The following is a 24048-nucleotide window of genomic DNA, read 5'->3' as shown; positions in this document are numbered from 1 at the left end:
GGGATAATAAGACCAGCAACTGAGGCATGTATTATTATTTTGTATAATCTCTTACTTCTGAAAGACTAGGAGGTAAAACTGGGTTTGACTGAGTATTCGAGCATTCACTGTAGCCAGCACATGTGGAGCTGCTTGCGTGTTCTGGCAACGCTGAGAAGTTTCCACAGCCTAGATAAGACCACAGATAATGTTCGTATTATGTGCACACCAGATCACATGCAACAGGCAATTCTGTTGTGATGATCAGTTCTCTAGTGACTTTCACTGGAGTTTATTCAATATCTTGCTGGACATGCTAAGCACTTCTCAAGACCAGATGGTATAATCCTTCTCTTGCCAGCCCTAAACTGAAAGCCAAATGTGCAGTCCTAACATCACCTGTGATACTCAGTGCTTCTCAGGTGTAAAAAGACCTGAAATCTACTCTGAGAGTAACACAATGCAGAAATAATAGCATCACACTCCACTGAGTACAAAAGCTGTAAAATGAACTCAAATTCTCACTACCTGATCCTAAGCTACAGTAAATCTCTCAGCAATTAATAAAGAAGCCCTAAGCAAAACATACCAAGATTTTTCAAGACGCTTAGGTTTGATTATTTCAAGCCTGATCTGGGGGTATATGATCTAAAAATCGAGGTAGGCAACCACAGGAGGAATTCCTGACACAAAGGGATTTATGGGTGCACAGAGCCCCCACAACAGCCTTTATCTCTCCTTACAGAGCAGGCTAAGGCAAAGGGTGTGCTGCTTCTTGAATCTCCACAGCTACAACTAAACATTCTCATCTGCGCACAACTGTACTGTACGTGGTTACGGTTAGCTGCCTCCCAACTGCTGTGACAGGTCTGCAGAGCTTTCAAAAATCAGAGCAAACCTAACACCATCTTTACAGTCTTGAAATGTTGCTGAGTATTGGAACAACTTTTGGGCTGCAAAAACCTGCCTCTGTCTGGCACAGAGTGACTATGACCAGGGAAATGGAAATTTGCCCTAAGACTCTCTTTGCATTTTCCCTTCAGTCAATACAGTTGGGTAGCTCATGGAGCTGGATCAAAACAGAAGTAAGACAGATTTTTTAGTTTACTGCCTCTGAATTTAATTCAATGTATTAGGATATGTAGTAAAAACTAAATGGACACTATCTGTGTTGACAAATTGAAAATGCATATTCTTCTAAAAAAAAAAAAAAAACCAAAACAAACCTTTGTGTTTAAAATGTCTCCCTTATTCTGCAACTCTACCAGTGCAATTTGCCAGCAACAAACTCAAGACACTGCCTTTGTCTGTCATTGGCACAAGTACATAGAATGATACAATCCTTTACTCCTTCCACCCTCCTTGAAGGGCAGGAGGAATCCTGCATATTTCAGTACTCGTTTGCAAAATTAAGGCAGGAAAGAAAAAGCAGGGGATCAGTGAAATGCGAAGAAGCACAGCACCCCTGTCCATAAAGCAAACACTAAGCATATCCCCACTAGCTCTAGCGATGCTCTCTTCACATTAAAACTGGCATATTTGAAAACACTGATGAGGAATGATACAAAATGAAAGCAATCTTTTCTACTTCACTATGGAGAGAAAAATAGTTCTTATGTAGTCTTTTGAATGTCTTCATATTGCGGAAGAGAGAAGAGGAGCTGCTCTCCAGTATTTGTATTATTTCATTTGCATTTATTTAGGAGTTATTTCAGTTATCATTTTCAGATCCTTTGCCATTATTCATTTGCCAATTAAACGAGAAAAAAAAAAAAGGGAGAGAAAAGGTACACAACATTTGCACTTTACCCAGAGAAACCCTTTGCATTTTGAACCAAAACCACATTGCTAGAGCAAATAATAGCAACTCTGGGATATAACCAGGTAAAAGCATTCTTTGCAGTGCATAAAATGAAGCAGCACATTTATGCTTCCATTACATTTGCTTCCTTCTTTTTCTTATTTGAAAAAAAGTCCTGAGCAGTAGAAGATGAAAGGTGTCTTTCAAAGCTCTCCATATCACCTGGTCAAATAGCCAGCCAAACTCTGATACTTTGCTTTCTGTGATTGCACACTCCCTCACCCACCAGGATACTACAAAACAGTGGAATCAACTTCTCTGAAGAGGAAGAGGTCTCCTGCCATCTGAACCTTTCAAAAGATGGAAGAGCTAGACGTGCTTAGTCCCCCAGCACTATCCAACTAGGCCTCATTATGGATGCAGAGATCACAGTCAGCTTACACTCAGCTTCCTAATCCTGAAATACAAAAGCAAATCTCAGAACACTATGTATCCTTTGGAGGGAAAGCGCTGGAATAAGGTATTTTATTGCAAAGTGATGCTAGTTAAACCTATTTCCTAGGGCTTCCTAAGTTGCTGTTTATTTGTCAGCTCAGCTATTTGTCTTTTTTGGGAGAAGAGAGTCAGGTTTTTTTGTCAGGGTTTGCACAATGCCTAATATAATGCACTGTCCCAGTCTTTATCTGGGAGTGCCAGTATGACAGACAGTGTGTCAACATAGTTCAAAACACCACCACATAACAATAGCAAAAATCACAGTCACAGACATGGATACAGCAATTATGAATTAAATACATACGAGATTTTGCCAGATCTAAAGAGTTTTCTTTCTCACACCTATTATCACACGTAGAGTTTTTCAGTCTTCTTAGAATAGTATCTCAGAAGAGATTCCAAAGAAATTTTCATGAGAATGGGAAAGTGCAAGCAACCAGATTAGGTTCATTGCTTTGGTTACAAAAATGCAAATATATAAACTAAAGCGTAGTTACCATATCCCAACAAAAAAGGTTAGTCTGAAAATGAATAGTAATGAGAAGGAAAATAAGAATGATTCTGCACACAATGTGCACCTCTACACCACTTGCTGGAAACGTGTACAGAAGCCAGTTCTGCAAAGTTGTGGGCTGATCACACGTGCACAGCATTCAAACTCATTTCATACTGAAGAGTTGTATTAAATACACAGACAGCTCTTACAGTCCCTCACCTGGATTCACAGGGCAGGACAGCATCAAGAACATGCACATCTGTGTAGGTTTATAGGCACACAGAAGAGAAAGGGGCTTTGCAGCTCGCCCTGCCAGACTGTGCACCTCAGACAACACCTCCAGTTACAGGAAGACCTCACCAAAAAAAAAAAAAATAAAAAAAAAAAAAAAAGATTTTAGAGTTCCTTTGAGAGGATGCAAAAATTTAAGATGAATTCAGGTAGGAAAAATTCTGAAATCTGCACTTGGTCTAGAAGCCTGAGCAGTGAGCAGAAGATTTTCTGTTAACAGGGGCAAGAATTCCATCTCTCGCATGTCAGCAATCACAACTCTGTCCTCTGACTATAAGGTGGGGTCTTCTGTTACTCTTTGTCTCTTCTTTTGTCGGTGTTTACTTGGGAAAGTTCTATGGTAAATTTAGCTGTTTGTAAATTGGCTGAAAAATATTTTCCATAATACAACATATGGAGAAGTTTCAAAGATGTTTGGGAACTTAGGTTATTGAAAACAGAGGATCAGGCTCTGCAGTGCTCTGAAGTTATGCCAGTGTGATCCTGCCACAAATTAAATCTAAGTTTTAATCTAAGTTTTGTTGAGCAGTTCATGTAAAGAAGGTGCTTTGGAAAAAATAAACCATGAAGGCTAGAAGCTAAAATGGCAGGAAGACATTTTAGCAGTTTGGACATCCCCACAACTACCTTTCTCACTCTGGTACCAGTCTGCACCCAGTGCTTTTCCTGGTATTTCAACCAGGCAAAAATGGAGATGAGGGGAAGTAGAACATTGCAGCGCCAGCTGGAGCAGTGTCCAGTGACTTCACTGACTACAAAAGGCTCAGAAGACCTGTGACTGATACCCATGCCTCGTCCTCCTAAATGATGACTCTTCCCCCTAAATGAAACTTGCTCAGGTTCTTAAGGGAAATGCTTATTCCCAGCAAGGGAAGGGGCTGCGGCTCTTAGGCTGACTTAAAACCTTCATGAAGAGCTTGACTTGAGACTGTTATTTAAAGGTTCCCTTTGCTAGAAATGTGAAAAATCTCATTGTGAAATGGAGTTTGACAGTCTTCAGCTCATTATAAATATTTGATCACTGGGATGCATTTTTAACTAGCTATCATGAACAAACATCTGACTCTTCAGCATTTATCATAAATGTCACTGAACCAGCAAATCACCTGCAAATTAATGCCACAGCAGTCCTAATGGGGTTACACAAGAATCAATTCTTGGTCCTACACTAATTAACATTTTTTGCCGCTGCCTGGAAAAAGCATAATATAATATTGGGTAAAGACTGCACATAGAGTAAAGGTTAGAGAAATGTTAAATACTGAAAAGGATGGTCACTGATACAAACCTTGGTGCGATCAAATAATATCTGTTTTAATATAACTAAATATGAAGACACACATGTAAGAACAAGGAGTGAAACCTATTCTAAGACAATAGAAAAACAGCCTAGAGAATAGAGAAGATCTCTTGCAAAGCCACATCTCTGAAAAAAAGACTACAGGCATAATCAGCTGAAATAATGTCCAAGTGTAATTTTGTGACCAAAAGACTTCATTTAGTCCGAGGATGTAGATGTCAAAAACAAGATTCACTGTGCAATAACTAGAAAGGGATGTGCCTCACCACAGAGTCAAACCACCCTTGGACAAGTGGAATGAATCACTTCCAAGTAGTGCCCATCTTTCTCCTTTGAGGGAGGCCAAATTCCTAACTTAGGTTAAATGCTTAATTTTTAAATTACTAAATTATATCAATCCTAAGCATACAGATTTAAAAAAAAAAAAAACAAAAAAAAACCCAACACAAAAGTATTGATGCTGGATTCTTGAATTTAGCGTGGTAGTAAGAACATACGTTTCCTGGCTGGTAACCAGCTTTCAGCAAATTCAGGTGAGAAGGGAGGTGCAAATTTTTAACTGTTCCTGGGACAGTTCAGGAAAAGTTGTGGAAGACTGTTCTCAGCTGTCATTTTTTAACACAGACCAGCACCCTTTTCTGAAAAGTAGGCATCAGTTTAAATAAAATAGCTGGGTGTATTTTGTGACCCATGTTATGCAGGAGGCCAGACTGGTTGATCATATTGTACAGTTCTGGCCTCACAATTTCTGAATGCATGAAACCTGACCAAAGTTTGGGAACTCAGCAACAATACTCCCAGAAGCACACTACAAGGCAAATGAACCTTTGAGTGTATCTATGTGTACCATCAAGGCAATGCTCCAGTTCAAAACTCCTTCTGGGGCACTGTTACTGGTGCTTCTAATTAATCATGTAATCAAAGATCTAAACTGCTAGCATCTGTGAAAATTAAAATAATTCAGCCAAGCCTGTAATATAAAACACTCTTGATAATTGGGCCAGTTGGATGTCATCATCAGTTATGCTTTACAGCGATGTAGAAGCCTCTCATTACACACAACACTGATGGAAACAGATGCATGGCAAATACCTTCTAAGTGCAAGTACTCATCTGTGACCTAAGCAAAGAGCTTGGTTATTATCCTAACCTGGATTCATTGCTGAGATAACCAAAGTCAATTAACACAACCATACAACTAGGATCAGACAAAGCAAAATAGAATTGATACCCAAAGGTCTCATTCTACACATCTCAATATATGCTGTTGTTAAACCTAGCAAGGGGGGGGGCGGAATCACATGTCAAAACATGTCAGCAGAAACAAACAGTTCAGAAAAGCACACCTGCACATCTAAAAGGTTAATCCACTGTCCTTTACTTCAAAATAAGTAATGCAGTGCTTGGAACTCTTAACTATGGAGCGTTTATCAAAACCTGAATCTGCCTAAATGCCAGGGGGTTGCATTTCTTGATATTACGAACACTGCGTAAGTGAAAAATAAACCTCCAGGTTGTAGTGAACAAACATCAAAAGCCTGGTGTTCCTGGCTAGTATTGATTCCACGTAATTCAGAAGAGCAGCTGGGCTGATCCCAGAGCCCTGCGCACCCTATAGCTGGGTGTTCTCCCTGTCAAGTGACTCATCTCTATTTAACATGCAGTGACATACACCATAGAATATGGCTATAAATGTGTGCAAATGAGAGGGTCTAACATAAGAACGTGGCTCAAAACATGCCATTCTGCTCTCCCGGAGCATAGTACTTACAGGGCAGGTCAGAGGTAGAGCACAAGTAGCACACTGGTAGTGAAGAATCAGCTGGCTGCTTTGCACAATCACATACAGTCTCTACTCCTGTGGCACAGCCACAGAAGCCATTTGTTAGGCAGTATTCCTCACCACTGTACCGTGTATAATACTCTCTTTGTTTTTCTTCGTACATCACTCCCCTCACTGCATGTAAGGTATCCGCCTGATGGAAGGTTTATTACATCGCACACAGACACACACGCGTACAGCTGTATTGCACAGAACACAACTAGTTGCACAAAACACCGTGCGTAACAGTGCAGCAGGAAAAATGCCCTGCTTGGTGGCACGTACCCGCCTCTGACCTCCTGTTCACTCACTGTGTTTTGCCTGAGAAGAAAGCTTGGACAGACCATGAACCCTTCCTGTTTAACAGAAATAACCTGGAAACCATTTCCTTTGTCCCCTTCCAGAAGTGACCTTTTCTAACCCCTGTATGCTCTGCTGCAAAATGAGAAATTAGATTCTGCTTGTTAGTAACAAGTACAGACCACAGAGTTGAGAAAAAGCACAGACCAGTGGAGGCTGAAAGGGGCCTCTGGAGATCTAATCCAGTCCCCCTGCTCAGAGCAGAGACAACTAAAACAGGCTTCTTGGAGCCATGTGCTGGGGGGGTCTGGAATATCTCCAAGGATGGAGACGCCTTCCTCTATAGGTGACGTGTTCAGTGCCTGACCACCTTCACAAAAAAAGTTCTTCATTTTCCTGTCACTGGACACCACTGAAAAGAGTTTGACTCCTTCCTCTTCACGCTCTCCTGTCAGGTATTTACACACATTGGTAAGATTCACACACCCCTCCAGCCCCCTACTCCTCCTGTCAGGGCCCTGAGGGCACCCACAGGCCTTGACCAGCCTGACGTGGGGACTCCCCGCACACCCTGCCCACGGGCCCAGGAGCCCCACTTCAGCTCAGCCCGGGGAGCTTCAGGTCCTGCTTAAGCTATGTGAGAGGGGTACGGGTCTCCAGCTCACCGCGGCTGTGCCTGCGCCCCGCCACGGACCCTGTTGATCTGGCCTTGACCTGCAGATTGCCTTCTCGGCTTCACCTCAGACCTGAACCTGCTGGGTAACCATGGCTCTTGTTTGAACCTGGCCACGAGCTCCAGGTCTGGGTACAGCAGCACTGGGCCTTGGCTGGCAACGCTTCTGTCCTGCCGGCTGCGTTACCCCCCTGGCTCCCCACCTCACCGCGAGCAGCCAGCCCTCGCTGCTCCCCAACTTCTCCAGGCTGAACAGCCCCAGCTCCCTCAGGCTCCCCTCCTACGACACGTGCTCCGATCCCTTAATCATCTTCACAGCCGTTTGCTGGACTCTCTCCAGCGTGTCCATGTCTCCCTCGTACTGAGGAGCCCAGAACTGGACCCAGCACCCCAGGTGTGGCCTCACCAGTGCTGAGTGGAGGGGAAAGATCACCTCCCTCCATCTCCTGGTGACACACCTCCTAATGCAGCCCAGGACACCATTAGCCGCCTTTGCTGCAAGGGCACATTGCTGGCTCACAGTCAAGTTGGTGTCCGCCAGGACCCTCCCGTTCTTCTCCACAAAGCTGCTTTCCAGGCAATTCGCCCCCAGCCTGAACTGGTGCCTCGGGTTGTTCCTCCCCAGGTGCAGCCCTTAGTACTTCTCTTTGCTGAACGTCACGACGCTCCAGTCAGCCCATTTCTCCAGCCTGGCAAGGTCCCTCCGAATGTCAGTAACGCTACCGCATGTATCAACCACTCCACGGTTCTGTAGCGTATGCAAACTTGCTGAGGGTGCACTCAGCCTTATTGTCCAGATTGGTAACGAAGTCGTTAAACACGACTGGCCAAGTGTTGATCCCTGGGGTCCTGCCGGAGGCTTGAGTGTGTTAATAGGGCTTCATCACCCTGACGAGCTTCAGCAGGGGCTCACACCCACACCCTGCCCATGGACCCAGGAGCTCCCCTCAGATGCGGGGCTCGAGTCCCTGCCCGAATTATTTTGTAGCTGTATCCCGCTCTGTCATAGCTGTGCGTGGCCATGGACTCTCCTGATCTTAACCCTGACCTGTGGCCTGACTTCCCAGCTTAGCCTTGTACTGGCCTCACCACTTACTTAATGATTGCTGGACCTGTGGATTGACTTCCCGGCTTAATCTCAGACCTACCTTGTCACACAAACCTGTCGGATGATCTGGACACTTGGTTGATCCCAGCTGCCTTCCCTGGGCCATGTTCTGGTCACTTCTCTCAGGTACTGGGCCCTGGCTGGTGGGGCCCCAGCCCTACGGGCTGTGTTATTGTGCATGGCTCCAGGCTCCCCATTCCTCAGAGCAGCTGGCCCTTGCTGTTCCCTGACAGGCACACCACTTGTCACCAGCCTCCATATGGACTTTGTGCTGCTGATCACAACTGTTTGAGCCTGGTAGTTCATCAGCCAGTTTTCAATCAACCTCACTGCCCATACTTCATCAGCTTGTCTAGGAGAATGTTATGAAAGATTGTGTCAAAAGCCTTACTAAAGTCAAGATAAACGACATCTAGTGCTCTCCCCTCATCCACCAAGCTAGTCATCTCTTCACAGAGGGCTATCAGTTTTGTCAAGCATTATTTCCTCTTTTAAATCCATGCCGACTGTTTCAAATTACCTTCTCGGCTTTGGTATGTTTGGAAATAGTTTCCAGAATTATTTCTCCACCACCTTCCCAGGGATCTAGGTGAGGCTGACCAGCCCGTAGTTCCCCACACCCTCCTTCTTGCCCTTCCAGAAGACAGAAGTGACATTTGCTTTCTTTCAGTCCTCAGGAATCTCCCTGATCACCATGATCTTTCAAAGATAATCAAGACTGGCCTTGCAATGACATCAGCCAGCTCCCTCAGCACTCCTGGCTGCATCCCATCAGGCCCCGTGGACTCGTGCATGCCCAGTTTCTTTAAATGTTCCCTAACTCGGTCATCATCCATCAAGTGTAAGTCTTTCTTGCTCCAGACTTCCCTATTGGTATCAGAGGCCTCGGATTCCTGAAGGCTGGTCTTACCAGCAAAAACCAACGGAAAGAAGATTCCCTGCACCATTCACCAGTGTGTACACGTTTTCCCTCATCTTCATTTTGCTGCTGATATACCTGTAGAAGCCCTTCTTGTTGACCTTCAATGTCCTTCACCAGAACTCAGCTCCAGGTGAGTTTTGGCTTTTCTAACCCCATCCCTGTATGTTTGGACAGTGTCTCTGCTTTTCTCTAGGATCACCTTTACTTGATTTCCTATACACTGGCATGGACCGCTCAAAAATCCACAACACTGGAACCAATAGCCTCACCATACTGCGTAACTTTTTTTATTTTTAAGTGCATTGGAGACAAACACAAGAGACTTTATCAAGCACTTGCAACAAAACATTTAAGTTGGATTACCTCTTTTTTGGCAGGAAAAAGGATGGCTTAGGCAACAACTTTCAAAGAAAAGGACCGAGACTTACAGTCCAATCAAAAGCCTAGATGTATCACACTACATCTTTTGCATCCTACTATGTGCCATTAGCACACTAGTAATCAAACAGTATTTTCTCTCTTTCAGGAACTACTTACTAATCATATATAGCAGCACATATAGAAGCTATACTTGCTTCAGCTGGCTTTTCTGATTCTGTAAGAATTATGCTAGCCACCCAAGTTCTCAGAACCATCATTCTGAAGAAGTCATGAGTAATATATTGAATAGTAAACATAGCGATTTCTGTGGTAGTTTTGTTGCATATGGCTCTGTTGTCTCTGTTCCCATTTGAGGTTTCGCCCATCTCTTTCACCTGTTTTCACACTGGAAACTGCACTGAGGTTACTCCCTGAGGGCCCATGCCATGCTCCAGAATAGCCATCTGTACGATGACAGGAGAAGGTTCTCCTTCCTCACACTGGCAGCTGAGTTCAGCCGAAACACAGGACCACTTACCTCCACGGTGCTACTTTCTGCTTACTGTCCTAAAGGCAGGACAAACTACCTAGGGCTGTGAGGCTCTGCCAAAGAGCCATCAGGAATGCAGGCACCTCAAAGATGCACAGGGAATTTCTATGTGTAGAATAACTAATAAATCTACTAGGCTACATACTGCCCAGATTTTTTAACTGTGGACTTGCTAGCAGCACCAGAAAATGTAAATGCGGAAAACTGTTTCACGTGGGGTTGCTGAAGAGTTCAATTTAAGACTATGAGAAAGACAGCCCGAAGCCAGCAGCGAGCACACGCACTAAATAAAAACAAAGCTGTGGTAATTTTCCTTTCAATCTGAAACATGCTCAACTTTGACCTGTATCAGCACATTACAAGTGCTGTTTTTCCAGGTGTTTTTTGGAAGGATTAGTACAGTTAAGAAGTGGACTGAACACAGTGGTATAAGGGGCAGAAATCATGTATTACTATTATTCATCAAAGCCTTGGTGAGACTTCCAGTAAGATTCTGGCATTCGGTGTATATAGATTCCGTACAAAAACCTGTATCTGGACCTCCAGTTCAGCGCTTAGAAAATGTCCCTGTTCTGCTTCCATAAAGCCTTCCAGCTAATAGAGAGCAATTTTGCAAAGTCATCTGGATTTCCTCTAAGTCTAGAGAAACATGGCCTACTTCTATACTCCCCTTCGCACTCTTCTAGCAGTGCAAAGGGGTTGAATTTGGCCTCTCTATCATGCAATCTCTTTCTTTAAGAAACTAAGCAAATCATACACAGTGTCTTACAAAAAAATTCCAGAGCTCTGCCAAAAATGACAAAATGGTCATAAATAAAATTATAGTTGGAATTTAAAAAACATAACATTATTAAAAAACATAAGCGAAACAACAACAAAAGAACCAATGTGGATTATGTACTGTCTATGGATACAACTATACATACAGCTGTGAAAGGCAGCATGACATCTATCAGCTGAAACTGGGAAGTGCAAAGTTAAAAATTTGTTTTCTGTGATTGAGGATCATTACAGACTCCTACAAAGCTTTATGTCTTTTCATAGAAAATCTGTAAACTTCTCAGGCTTACAGACAGCACAGTGCCAAAAAAAGATTAGGAGATGACTAAATGTAAACCAAGCGATACTGGATTTCCCAAACTTTCCTCTGTTTGTTAATGTGGTATGGTACTTTGAGGACCTTAGTGAAGTCGTTAGCAACACCGCCTCATTAGAAAGATCTTCTTTCTCCTTTAGATCTCAAGGAAGTCATACTCTAAAGTCCGTAGCAACAGAGATACATCTTCTCCAGCCTTCCCCACTGTGAGTTCATGCTCACAAACCATTTTCTCTGGTAACCAGTTACCATCCACCACCTGAGCCACTGTTACCGCATGGTCCATTACTCCCACAGACAGCTGGACGTGCCAGTTGCATTGGCTTTGTCGCTGCTTCTGGTTGCCCCTTGCCAGTAATTCTCAGCAGTAGCAATTCACATGGCAGCAATGGACTGGACTTGCTGTTCTGTGTCTCATTTGCCATCTCATCTGGCTCCATACCAAGCCAGAGACCCTTTGCCTAGTTTTTACACTAGTAAATGAAATGGTCAGGGACTGTTCTCAGGACCTGATGCCAACTGGCACTCCACAACTTGGTCTCCTTTCAGCTGCAATGACAATACAGCTAAACTCCCCCACAGCTCCCTCTCAAACAAGCATGACCGCATCCAAACCGTCAATCAGATACAAGCTCTGCCCCAGGCTAGACCCCAAATCATGCCCAAGCACTGAAGCAGTGGCAGCAGACCCAGGCTAAAACCATCTGAGGGATGTGCTAGCATTGCTTGCCTGTGCGTGGGCCCTTCCTTAGCCTGATTTACTTTACAAACCTAGTTGTCGACTAATGGAAGTAAATCTGTAGCAAAGAACAACTTTGAGAAGCATGACCCAAGCAAAAAAATGGTCTCAGGTGCTGACTTGAGACCAGAATGTAGGGACTCACGTCCTTTCTCTAACACAGAGTTTCTATGTGTTTGGAAGCTCAGCTGTTATTCTGTGACTCCGTTCTGGTTAGGTCATTACTTTTCTTTTTTCTTTTCTTTTTTTTTTTTTTTTTTAACACAGAGCTTACTGCAAAGAGACTCTGATTTTACTTGGAGACTGTATGTAGTATCAATAATAACAACTTTGACAAGAGAACTTGCAAATCTAAGACTGCTCATATCCATCACAGGAAGGAAGGAAAATAAGGTAACACTGCCACAAGGAAGGGACTCCCATGCCCCCATTAAACCAGAGAAGCAGCATTAAGTTTACAGATGCAAAAGAATTGATCAAACTTAACTTTGTTTTTTAATGGTTAAATTCTTTTCTGTTTTAGACATATTCCAGTACACTCTTTTTACTACAGTTGCCACTCTTTCATTATTAATTCCTCATTAGCAAGCAATCCTGCCACTCCTTTTACACATCCTTGCAAACTTTAAGACAATTCAATAGGAATCCACAAAGCAGCACACCAGCTTCAATGACTGAAAAAATTGCCTCTAGGCATCTTTACTCACAAAACCTCTTCACAATAAGATATTTATAGAGCTTTATTCTTTTGAAATCATTCACTATTTCTTACATATGTTTTGGAGCTGTATTATTATTGACATCAGGCTGTTCAGTTTTGATAAACTCTCTTGAAGCAAATGGCTCATGTGAATTCCTGATGGTTGATACATAATTAAAATGTAATTTTATGAGGTTTAAGTGTAAACTGCTTCTCAGATGCATGCGGTTTTTTTCCTGTTTATGGCAGGACATTTTCAGACAATTACTACCACAGATTTTGTAACAAATTCATTTCTTTCTGCATTATGATTCTTTTCTCATATTCAAAGAACTAAACTGAAGTAAACTCTGCTTATCTTGCTCACTGTGAAATCTGTGGAACCGATCACAGTGTGCTCTGAGCAAAGATGTCAGAATCACACCCTCACAGATGATGAATAGCATCCCTGCCGAGTACTGTTTTTAAAGGAACAAAATATTTGGGCAGGACACCAAAGGCAACAGAATTTCACACAAATAAGTCTGACAGAAGTAACTGGGGGTTCTGCATCTGCGGGGATGTGGTGCTTAGAGAATCACTGAGCCGCACTTGGAGACAGAGGACTTTTCTGCTTTCTCCTGTATAAGCTCAGGCAGAGACTTGTTTCTCATCTCTTTAAAAACAACAACCCTCCTCATTGTCCTGTTCTTTTCACCAAAGCAAATTCAATTTTCATGAGGCGACAAACTGAGATTCCAGATCACGGAAACCCTCTGCTTAAAGGTACTTTTAGTAGAAGCGTTGCTGATAGATTTGATATTTGGGTCCTCCAAAAGACCCAGGAAGAAACCAGGCTTGTGAGAGACCTATTAAATCCTCCCCTGCTGCCATCTGGTGCCAGGAGCAAGTAAATTACTGTAACTCTTCGAAGAGTACCGTTTACTACACTGATCTGTGAAGCTGATAAGCTGCATCAGCAGGCATACTAGCATCTCATCTCTCTCTCTGCCTTGTCCCTACTCCCTCCGTTACCAGCTGTTTGAAATGAGGCTCAAACTCTGAAGAGAAATGAAAACACGAGGTGCAATTAGGAAGTGCTTGGGGGACAGCATGATGGAGGAGACTCAAACTTTCCTTTGCAAAGCATCTCGAGTGACTTGTATGCGTGCAGCATGGGCAACAAACAGAAGCTAGGAATCCATGAATATTTACATGGCTATGACCTCACTGGGATCACAGAGACATGATGGGATAGCTCACATGCCTGGAGTGCAGCCATGGATTGATAAAAACTCTGAGAGTGAGGAAGAAGGGTTGTGCTCGACACAAAAGAGCAGTTCAATTGCATGTAGCATTGCCTTGTAATGGGTGATGGGCCAGCTGTGAGCTATGGGTAAGAATCAGAGAACAGAGAAGCATCGGTGGCATTACTTGGGGTATCTTCTAGAGACCATCTGATGAATAAGAGGAAATAAATGAAGCGTTTTTCAGACAACTAGAAGACATCCCATCATTTCTGCAATGGATTGAAGACAATTTTTGCCACAGGTGGTAAGTCAGCTGTGGCAATCACTTTGAATGGACCTCTTGCAAATAAGGAAGCGTTGGTCAGGGGATTGATGGCCAATGGTAGCACTGGCAGTCCCAACTGTCCGATCGTGAAGTTTAAGGTCCTGAGCAAAGGGACCAAGAGAAATAGCAGACGAGAAAGTTTCAATTCTGAAGGCATCCAAAAACGTAATGCTGCTGTTGGATATGGTTGCCTTGCCTATTGGAAATCTTGCAAACCACCACCCATTATGAGACTTGTTTCCAGTTTCTTACAAGCTCACCATGTTTTGGATGGTGCAGATTTTCCACACCAAGCATCTGTCTCAGGATGAGTTATCAACATTGTTAGTATTCTGGAAAATTTCAGCAAAACTATTCAGCTCTTTCCAAGAAAAGAATATCTGGGTTTGCTCGTATGAAAATATTCTAGCAACTATTCTTTTGAGAAGTTCCAGTACGCCTGTGCTCTGGAACATTTTTGTCTGTATATGATATATACCTCATACTTTTCTAATTCATCCAAATCATGACTGGCCAAACCATAACCTTCTAGAAATCTTCCATTCCTATATGTTACCAAGTAATTATTTCTTGTAGTTTACCAGTTCAAATTGCTGAAAATTCTGTATTTACAAACTACCACAGCCTCTCACACCCCAGCTCTCGATCTGCACGTTTTCTCCAGCTGACAGATTATGTTCCAACTCCAGGCCAGAAGGCAAAGCCTAACTAGTCCTGCAATTGTTGCTCCATGCAGGTCTAGATGAAGCTGAGGCTAGGCATTAGAACCAGAAACCTTTTCTCCAGTGCTCACAGTGATTGATAGAGTTGCTGTTTCCTAGCACAGTGAGTGATCCTCCACTGCTCTCAGTCCAGATGCAAAAGTGAAGAGCTAAGGCTTGGAAACAAGGAAAGGAACAGAACAAACCAAGGAAGCTTGGCAAATTTGTATGAGGGGATGGAAGAATCAGGGGAAAAGGACAAATTTCACAGAAGAGAGAAGCTGTAACTAAGAAATGGGGACAATATACTTTGAGTAGAATAAGAGGAAAATGAACTGGAAAAGACTTGAAATCCAGGGAGGAGATTGGACACTCATGAAGAGTTGAGAAGATGCAGGGAAGGAGGGAGTGGAAGGGAGGACAAGACTGGGACTCAGGAACCAGAACACAGCAAAATAGCCACTACTACAAGACACACACATACACACACACACAAAAAAAACCAACAAAAACCCCACAAAACCAGAAATAAGATCAAGACCAAGAGAGAGAACCTGGAGAATCTGAGACATTGTGAGTTATAGGAGAAAGACTGGAAATAAGTGGTTGTGGTGAAATGGCAGGAGAAGGGGCTTAGAGGAAGGGCTGTGAGAAAGGAGAGATACTGGATTTTTATCAGAGAGACATAGCTGGCAAGCTGATATTGGTGATCAAGGGGACTGGGACAAGATTGTCCCTCACCAGTTCTTTTCACAGCTCTCCAGTTTTTGGTTTGGGTTTGTGTGTGTGTGTGTGTGTGTGTGTGTGTGTGTGTTCGGGTTTGTTGCGGTTTTTTTTACAGCAGCTTTTGTTGTGAAATTTCCAGCTACCCTCCTGATTTCTGTGCAGCCTGAGCACTTAGAGGTGTATAGAGAGCTAATCTGTGCATTAAAAGGGCAGGCAAAGGTTGTAAGAGCAAGCAGAAAGGTGTAATTACTTTCCTGTGGTCCTGCAGCAGGTTAGTATCAAAATCAGGAACAGAATTCCGATTCCTCCTCCCAGCTCCAGTGCCCAGTTCCCCAGACCCTGCCGCCTTCTTCCACCTCCCTGCAGCATACAAACCAGACTGACTGACAAGACAGGTAACGCTCCAGTAAAACACAGACCCATGGAAGGAGGCATAAACTCCTCTGCCTGCAGTCTGAACTGAAGGGACAAAAGGCATCTCTGGTTCACATGTCGTGTAGCCATGGTTATTGCAAGCTCTGCATCTGAGCTAATAACCTATGCTTAGAAGAAGAAAATGGTAGCTTGACAACATCACCCTAATGGGGCTGTAAGAACTGAGCTGTCTTGCATCTGCGCAGCTTGGAGCACTAGCAGAGCAATCTATTTCTATCCAGAAAGACATATGTCTCTGAAAAACACTGTGCCTCTTGCAATTACGCATCTCCATTGCAATGAGGATTTGTAAGGCCCAGGGTCCACTACATCTGTCATCTTTTCCCCCTACTTCATTTGGCTCACAACATACCATCTAAAGCACGGCTAACTGGGTATTTCCGACATAGCTATAGCAAACGAATGAATTCTTCATTTATGCTGTGATCATGAAAAGCTCTACAAGAGTAAGCTAGGCTTTAAAAAACAGTTACCAACAAATTAATGAACATTAATTAATTAATTAACAATTCATTAACAATTTTTTATATCTGAAAAAATTACATCTAGCTACACTTGGTTTCTCTTTCTTCTAAGAAACAATTTCTCTACTTTGTTTTCAGCTTCGCAAAAAGCGTTACAATTAAACAACTAATAAAGAGGAAATCGGCAGCAGTTGCTACAAATAAATTCTGAGAACTGACAATGCAGATGAAAAATCTTGTCTTTCTGTGTGGACGTATGCAGGAATAACACTAAATGAAATAGCTGCAGGTTGGGGGACTGAAAGTAGAAGTAACTGATAGAAAATGTATGCTTTGCTGGAACACCTTCCAAATCCTGGATGCTTGCAAGCTTCTGCTGCCATCAACAACAACTTCTATTTGTCATGGAATATATCACAACTATTTTTTTCAAAAGCTCCAAACCCAGGAAGCAAACAGCAACTCTCTATTAATGGACTAGTACGTTCACAAGTCTATATTCACCCAAATGTTTACTGGAGAACTCTAGATTTGTCTCTACACGAACACATCTGCTAGCGTTTATCTTTTATACATGTTTCCAGTCAAGTTTACCACGCTTTTTAGAACAATATAGAATCCACACAGAGAGAACTTTGGCTTTGGTCCTGCTCTAGAGACTACCTAAGAAAAAATTATGCTTCTGCCTCCAACATTTTCTATTAAGTCTTTTAACCATTCTCTGCTATCTCACACTGTTCATTATAAAAGGAGAACAAATTTCCCATGGCAGTTATACATAAATAGATTTTAACAACAATGGAAAGGTTTGTGGTTTTGCAGTACCTTTGATGACATAAAAGTACAGAAATCAGTCATTACATACTCTGAGCCCTGTTGTTATGCTGTAAAATAAAAATGCTTCCTTGTCTTTGGAGATTAACTCTCCCATTAATTCTAGGCTCAGTAAAGTGAAGATCACAATCCAGACAAAAGGCCTTGATTCTGTGTTTCTATTTATGCTGAGTAGAACTTCCTTAAGTTATAAGGGCTGTACTGAAACGAGAAAGGCTTGTAAACCCATGAAACTAGAGGAAATAACTCACAAGCAAATAGAAAATTAACATTACGACTCCCTGCCAATGACATTTAAGATGCATGAAATATTCGATTGCCAGAGAAGAAGAAAAGGCATTTGTCACAGAAAAATTCTAATGCACTTCAGACTGCTTTGGGTTGTTTTCATTGTTGTTTCATGTTAACATTCTTATAGCTTCTTCACAGATTCTAAGTTTCAAGTCTGTAAGAATTAGTATTCTTCACCAGCATCCTTCCATCAGTCCCCCCAGTCATGGCATGCTTGCAAAGTGTGTAATAATTTGGCTTCACTTCAAACTTGCTTTTCTCTGACTTGCACTTCCTCAACCATCCTCCAACTTCCCCCATGCTGTGCTCAAAGTCCTAGCCTGAAAAACAGCCTTCTCCTACTGAAAGGCACTCAGCAGCCTGTTCGAAATACATAAATGAAAACTCCTGCCTAATTATGATGACACATATAATGACTGGGCATGGCAGTTCTCCTCTCCAGTTCAGTATAAGGATGTATTTCTGACTCTTTGTCCACTCCACCTCTGCTCTGGCGTAAAGTCTTACTGCATTTTTCCATTTTGGCTCAGTGCCCCTGATCTGTGCCAGTGGGAATCACCCATCTGTTTCAGCTTCATGAAAACAGTACGGTGTAGAAGAGCCCCTAGCAAAAACTTGACACTCTCCTTTCTCCTGGAGTCTCCAGCATCCTTCCACTGATACCAACAGCAAAGACAGAAAGGGGAAAACACCTAACCCAAAGAAAGAAGTGGAGAGCAGCGTGAGAGCCACAGAACCATAGTTCAGCATAGTGGGCCAGAGGGAAGAATCAGGGTAAGGAGAAAGTGACTACTGATGACAGAGACAAAGAAGCCTATTTATTGGGTTAATTTCCTGCAGGTACACAGCTCCCAAAGGACATAAGCTATTAAATTGCCACTGCACTTCATTGTAATCCGAAGACGCATATGAAGCAGCAAGGCAAAAGAAGCTTACAGTGGTGCAACCTACCAGAGGGTAGGAGGAAAGGATCCAGAAATGGGAATCTACAAGAAAGTTGAGTCTGAATGGACAAGAAAAATGAAAAATTTGGAGTAAAGCCAAGCTTAACAACAAGCTGTAAGGATAATTGCAGAAAGATCATGCTCTCATAAAGAAGATGGTCCTGGAAACCGAGTTGCATTTGATGGCAGAAGCCAGAGTGAAAACGGAAGAAGAAAGTCTCAGGCAGAGGGGAAGGAAGCTGAATAAGTTCAGATTTCGTGCCCTTTTCAAATCTGCAATTATCTGGAAAAGCAGCAGAAGGTGGGAAAAAGCCACCTGTTTATCCTCTACTAACATGTTTGAAATTCAGTTCTTGTAAAGAAAACATATGAGTATTTTTAATACTACATCACTTAAAGTAAGCACTTGCAGTTCCTAAAAATACTGTAACTTATCATACAACTGAAAACTCCCCGCCTTTCTTAACAACTGAAATACATCTCTTCTGTTTCATACAAGATCAAAGTGGACATTGGCATTCCTGCTAGGGAATACTACTAAAAGTGAAAATCAGTGGCATTCACTGAATTTTAAACAGTGAACTGGAGAGCTAAAATCTGTTCTGAGAAGTCATTCTTAGTCAACAGTTTCTCTTTTTATTGCATGCTTTGTTATCTCTGCCGGCCAAGCTATTACTGCTGTAATACAATTTTCTGCTTACTTAATGGCACAGTATCTTGCATCTATATAATGGTGAATGCCGTAATTTTGAAGATGAATTAGATATAATGTAAAATTATGCTCAGACTGAAAGGCCAGGTAGAGTCTCTCACTTCCCAATACTCCAAAGAGCATGACTGAACAAGATGGGGAGGTGGCTAGATCCCCAGCCTCAGTGTGCCTACTAGTCCCTAGTAGTAGTTAGCAAGGGAAAAATACTGGTCTTAGTAAAAACATGTGGGGAACATCATCTGCAAAGTTAGATGCCCCTGACTCCCTCCAGCACTCTTCCTGCATGTATCTTAAGGTAAGTAGAATGCCTCAAAGCCTCTGAACTCTGTTACCATCAGTTCCACATTTCCCTCCTTGTATAGGAAAAACAAAACCATAGTTTAGTTTCCATTTGGCCTAGGAAACACCAAATATTTTAGTTTGCTCTCAGCTTCCCAATCACCAAGCTGTACTTCAGCACTCTTTACAGCTTTTAGCTTTTGCCTGCTGTATTTTGTTGCCGTATTTTTGCCCCCAAAACAAGTTATAGGAAGAAAAACAGTTAGTTCAGCAACAAGAATTTGAGAACTTCAAATACTTTGTGTAGAAGCAAAAAGCAACACTAACCTCTTTCATTTTTTCCAGTTCATTCTGTAGTGCTTGTTTGGCAATTTCAACTTCTATAAGCTGCTGTCTTAATTTTTCATTTTCATCTTCTGTTACAGTACGTTTTTCTTCCACGTTTTCTAACTCATGATGAAGTCTCACCGATACATCTTTCGCAACCTAAATGAAATGGTATTTCAAAAGAAAGATTAAAAAAAAAAGAATTACTGCTGCAATTCTTAGTGCCTAAGCAAGCACTTAGAGGTTAATTCTGGATGTTTTGATGGAAGCGGTATGTAAGGAAACATGTAGACAAGGACATCTACAGACAGAATTCTAAATTATTCCAAATTCAAGCCAATTCCTTCCAAAAAATGGTACACTATTCCTATGGACTTCACTGGGGACCACATTAGACACTAAACCCCAACTCCTTCTTAGGTTTTGTTATGTCAACGGTGCAACTGGACCTTCATTATTCCTGGAGACAGTGCAGCATCTATTTTCTCTCAACCACTGCCAGCTAATATTTTTCAACGCACTAAGGCATATGCCCTTCCAACACTCGACATGCAGAAGCATCTAAAAGCAAGGCCTACCTTCTCCAGGCCTTCCCTACCTGTGCCTTGTATAGGAGCACAAATGGACACATCTTTATTTTGACCCTGCTAGTTTCTCTCTCCTTCATGGACAGTTAATCTAAATATCTGGTATGTACTACTATTGGTTCATTTAAAGAGTAAAATATGAACAAACAACATTTTTACTGATGTTGTGTTCACGCAAATGATGTCCAATGATGGACATAAAATGAAAATGAACACTAAGGTTTTGGGGTTTGGGTTTGCTTTAATGCATTTTCACAGGAATAGCGTTAAAAGGCACATGCCAAGATGTAATTCCTCTTCTTCATGTGAAGTATTGAGGATTTTGCCATTCAAGCCACTAGGACTGTATTCTGTGAAACCACCAGAAACTATAATCATGCACCAAAAATATTTAAATATACACTAATCACGGTTATGATGGGGATTTAGACACATAGTTTGAAAAGCCTAATGTCCTGCTTTTTTTAGAACATTGGAAAGTATAATTGATCTTTCTTAGCATTAGCTAGGGGAGCTGAGAGCTATCCTTTATGGCTTTCACTAGAACGATCTTTATGCTTTTATGTCAAAGAACTCTCTTTGACATACTAAAACTCTAAAGAAAAAAATTATTTTAAGCAAGCAGTCTAGAAGAATCCGATCTATCAGAAAACAGCAGCAGCAAGTGACTCAGCCTCCCCTGACAAGAAACCCAGTGTGTGTGAATTACAGATACAACACTGCAGTGTAGCACAAGATCATTCAATAACCTCCCCCACAGCACACGCACTCAAGACACATAATGCCCAACAGAAAGAGCGAGTGGAGGGGAATTTCAATTATAACCATGCTCCGAAGAGACTGCAGGATGAGCTGAGAATCACACCACAGGGCTACAGCTTGATGTCTTTTCCTCCACTCGGTATTAAACTGCTCATCTTGTTGTCCAACCAAAGTAAGTGGAAAATCATGGGGGATATTTTTAACAGCATCCTATCAGAATCTGTCTTCAGTCCATAGATACAGTCTGACTCAGTAAATACAACCAAATAACAAAACCATTACTGGTAGTGATTTTTTGACACAAAATTTGGTGGAGTAGCAATTAAGGCAGGGAAATCCTACAGAGCATTCTAGATCACATGGGAAATGGGACTCATTTATGCAAGATGCATTTTAATACAGCTATATGCAAGACTGTATCTCTGAAGGATTAAGTCCCCTAATATATTACCCATGCAAAATAAACAATGTTATTTTGCTTAGAAATTCTTCAGAAGAGGCCTTGGATACACTACAGGGAACTGCACGAGTTACAGTTATGGTTAGCCAGCACCCGGAATTCAACTGGGCAGAAATTTGGCATTAGACATTCATCCCTACTCCAAAGCAGAACACATTCATGATCTGTGGAAACGCTTTGCAAAAACACTATTCCTTTCCAAAGAGTCAGTCGTATGGTTATTGGGAAAGACATGGGAGAAATCCTAGTTAAAGTGAGCCCTTTGTCCAGCTCAACCTAAGGCCTTAGCTGCTGTCTCCTCTATTGCAGAGAGCACCTCACCAGAGGTGCCCTCACCATTTGCCTCCCAGGCCCTGCGCATGTATGACTTGTTAATACAAAGCAACATTGAGCCAACAAAGAAATCAACTTTATAAGCTCTATAAGCTGGAATCACAATATTCACTTGGGACATGAAGGCTCACATTCAAATTCTGCCTGCAAAGGTGCGTGTCTCAACTATTCACCTAAGCATCCTTCTGAGTGTGCAAAACATCCCTCGTTTCGATCAGAAATTCCCCTGACAAAGGAGTTGTTTTGCTTCTGACCAGGAAGACACTATTTTGACAAAAGCCACGCGGACGGCTGTACTTACAGAACCGTCACAGCCACAACAGCAAACATGGGTTTGGAATACATACAGAAAAGGAATATCAAACAGAAATAGAGAGAAAGATATTAGCATTTTAAATGGCATTAGTGAGAAAATTACTGGAACATGTCTTGGACTGGTTTCTACAGTTTAATAAGAATGATGACAAGCTGGAAATTATTCAGAAAAGATGATCCAAGTCTGTAAACCAGGCCTGGGAATAGCAGACTCTCAACCCATTATACTGATCAGAAAGAAGTTTGAAAATTACCTTCTTCCTGATCATGTATTAAATTAGCATTTTCAACTGCAGTCCACAGAATCCAATGAGCCATAGTTAACTAGAGTCCTAGGCAGAAGTGTGGTCAATAAGCTCACATTTGCTAAAAGAGGTCTGAACTTCCATGAGAAATGGCAGGAGACCAGTCAACTGAAAAAGTTTAGGAGTCCTGATTCAGTAGCAGCCTTCACAAAGTCTAGTGGATGGAAGCAGAAATTAAACAACTTCCAACTAGCGCAAGAAAGGGGTTTTTTTTTCTGCAATTGGACCCATCTAGAATGGAAATTATGGATATTTTACCAATGGCAATCTTTAAACAAGGACTGAAGCTTTTCCTCAACAACAGGCTGTGGTTCATTCAGACATTACGGATGAAATACAGTTGATTACACGCTGAAATTTGATGGGTTGTGTCTATGGTTTCAGGGGGATGTGGAAAATCCTGGCTTCACTAAAGATAACAGCAGTTTTTTCACTGACACCAATGGAGTCAGGATCTTGTGTCGTGGCTCTGCAAGTATTCAATCTGCCAGTCCTCTGAAATCTTTACTATAGAGTACCATAATCCCCTCAAAGTCAGTGGGACTATTCGGTGAGGTTGGTGTAATTTTGCAGTGGCAGGGTATGTCTCGTGTTTGTCGTAAAAGATCCAAGACCTCTAGATCCTAATTTGTATTTGAGTTGCTTCTTGCACATTAACTTCACAAAAAATTATCGGACTAAAGCTGAAAATAGCCTACCTACGTACCGAAGGGCTTCTGTCACCGAGGTGAGCTTGGCCATTGCTATCCTGTGAGCTGCACTGGGTGCAGAGCGTACGACAGAACGGATGGAAATGCCTGAGTCATGAGGACCGAGAGCACGGCCGTGTCTCCGTCCGAGGTGCTCCCTCCCCTTGACACCTGCTCACGTCTGTACCTTGAGGTCCTGCTCCATGCTGCGCAGGAGCTCGCCGTCGATCTCGCCGGTCTGGGCGTAGCGCAGCCTCTTGCGCTCGGCCTTGCGCAGCCGGTACTGAAGGATCCGGCAGTTCTTGTTGGCTCGCTCCAGTTCGTGGCGCATTTCTTGAAGCTGACAAGCGTCCTCCTCGAAGAAACTGTCCCTCATCTCGTCCATCTCTGTCCTCAGCTCGTCTATCTCATTCTGGCACCGGGGCGAGAGGGGGACAAGGACGCAACAGGTGGGTCAAAAGCACAAATGCCAGCAGGTGGAGGGGAAGACGGCCAAAACGGAGCTCCTGCCCGCAGGGACGCACCAGCTAAACACAACCCAGCTCACGAAAAGCACCGCAAAGCAGCGGAGAAGTGCCGCCGCCCGCCCGCCCCACCACCGGGCCCTCTTCGCTCTGCCTGCAGCGCTAGTGCCGGCCGAGAGGGAGCCGGGGAAGCCTCCTCCCGGCGCGGGGGTGGGAGGCCGCCCGCTCCCGGTT

The 24048-nt window shown here is 42.7% G+C and overlaps 1 protein-coding gene across 1 annotated transcript in view; it reads right to left on the bottom strand.

Moving 5' to 3' along the window:
• SOGA3 (SOGA family member 3) overlaps nt 1-23756 on the bottom strand; it is a 45159-nt gene extending 21403 nt beyond the window's left edge. The window contains exons 1-2 of the mRNA XM_010562495.1: nt 23538-23756; nt 19900-20058 (exon numbers count right to left, since the gene is read on the bottom strand). Coding sequence (XP_010560797.1) covers nt 19900-20058; nt 23538-23735 — 357 coding nt within the window. The 5' untranslated portion in view covers nt 23736-23756. The remainder of the gene's footprint in view (nt 1-19899; nt 20059-23537) is intronic.
• Between the last annotated feature and the right edge of the window lie 292 nt (nt 23757-24048).

The sequence above is a fragment of the Haliaeetus leucocephalus genome, unplaced genomic scaffold (assembly GCF_000737465.1).
Source record: "Haliaeetus leucocephalus isolate CR32 unplaced genomic scaffold, Haliaeetus_leucocephalus-4.0 Scaffold160, whole genome shotgun sequence".
NCBI classification, from domain to species: Eukaryota; Metazoa; Chordata; class Aves; order Accipitriformes; family Accipitridae; genus Haliaeetus; species Haliaeetus leucocephalus.
The sequence above is the reverse complement of the archived record's forward strand: the minus strand, read 5'-3'. Positions and strand labels throughout refer to the sequence as shown.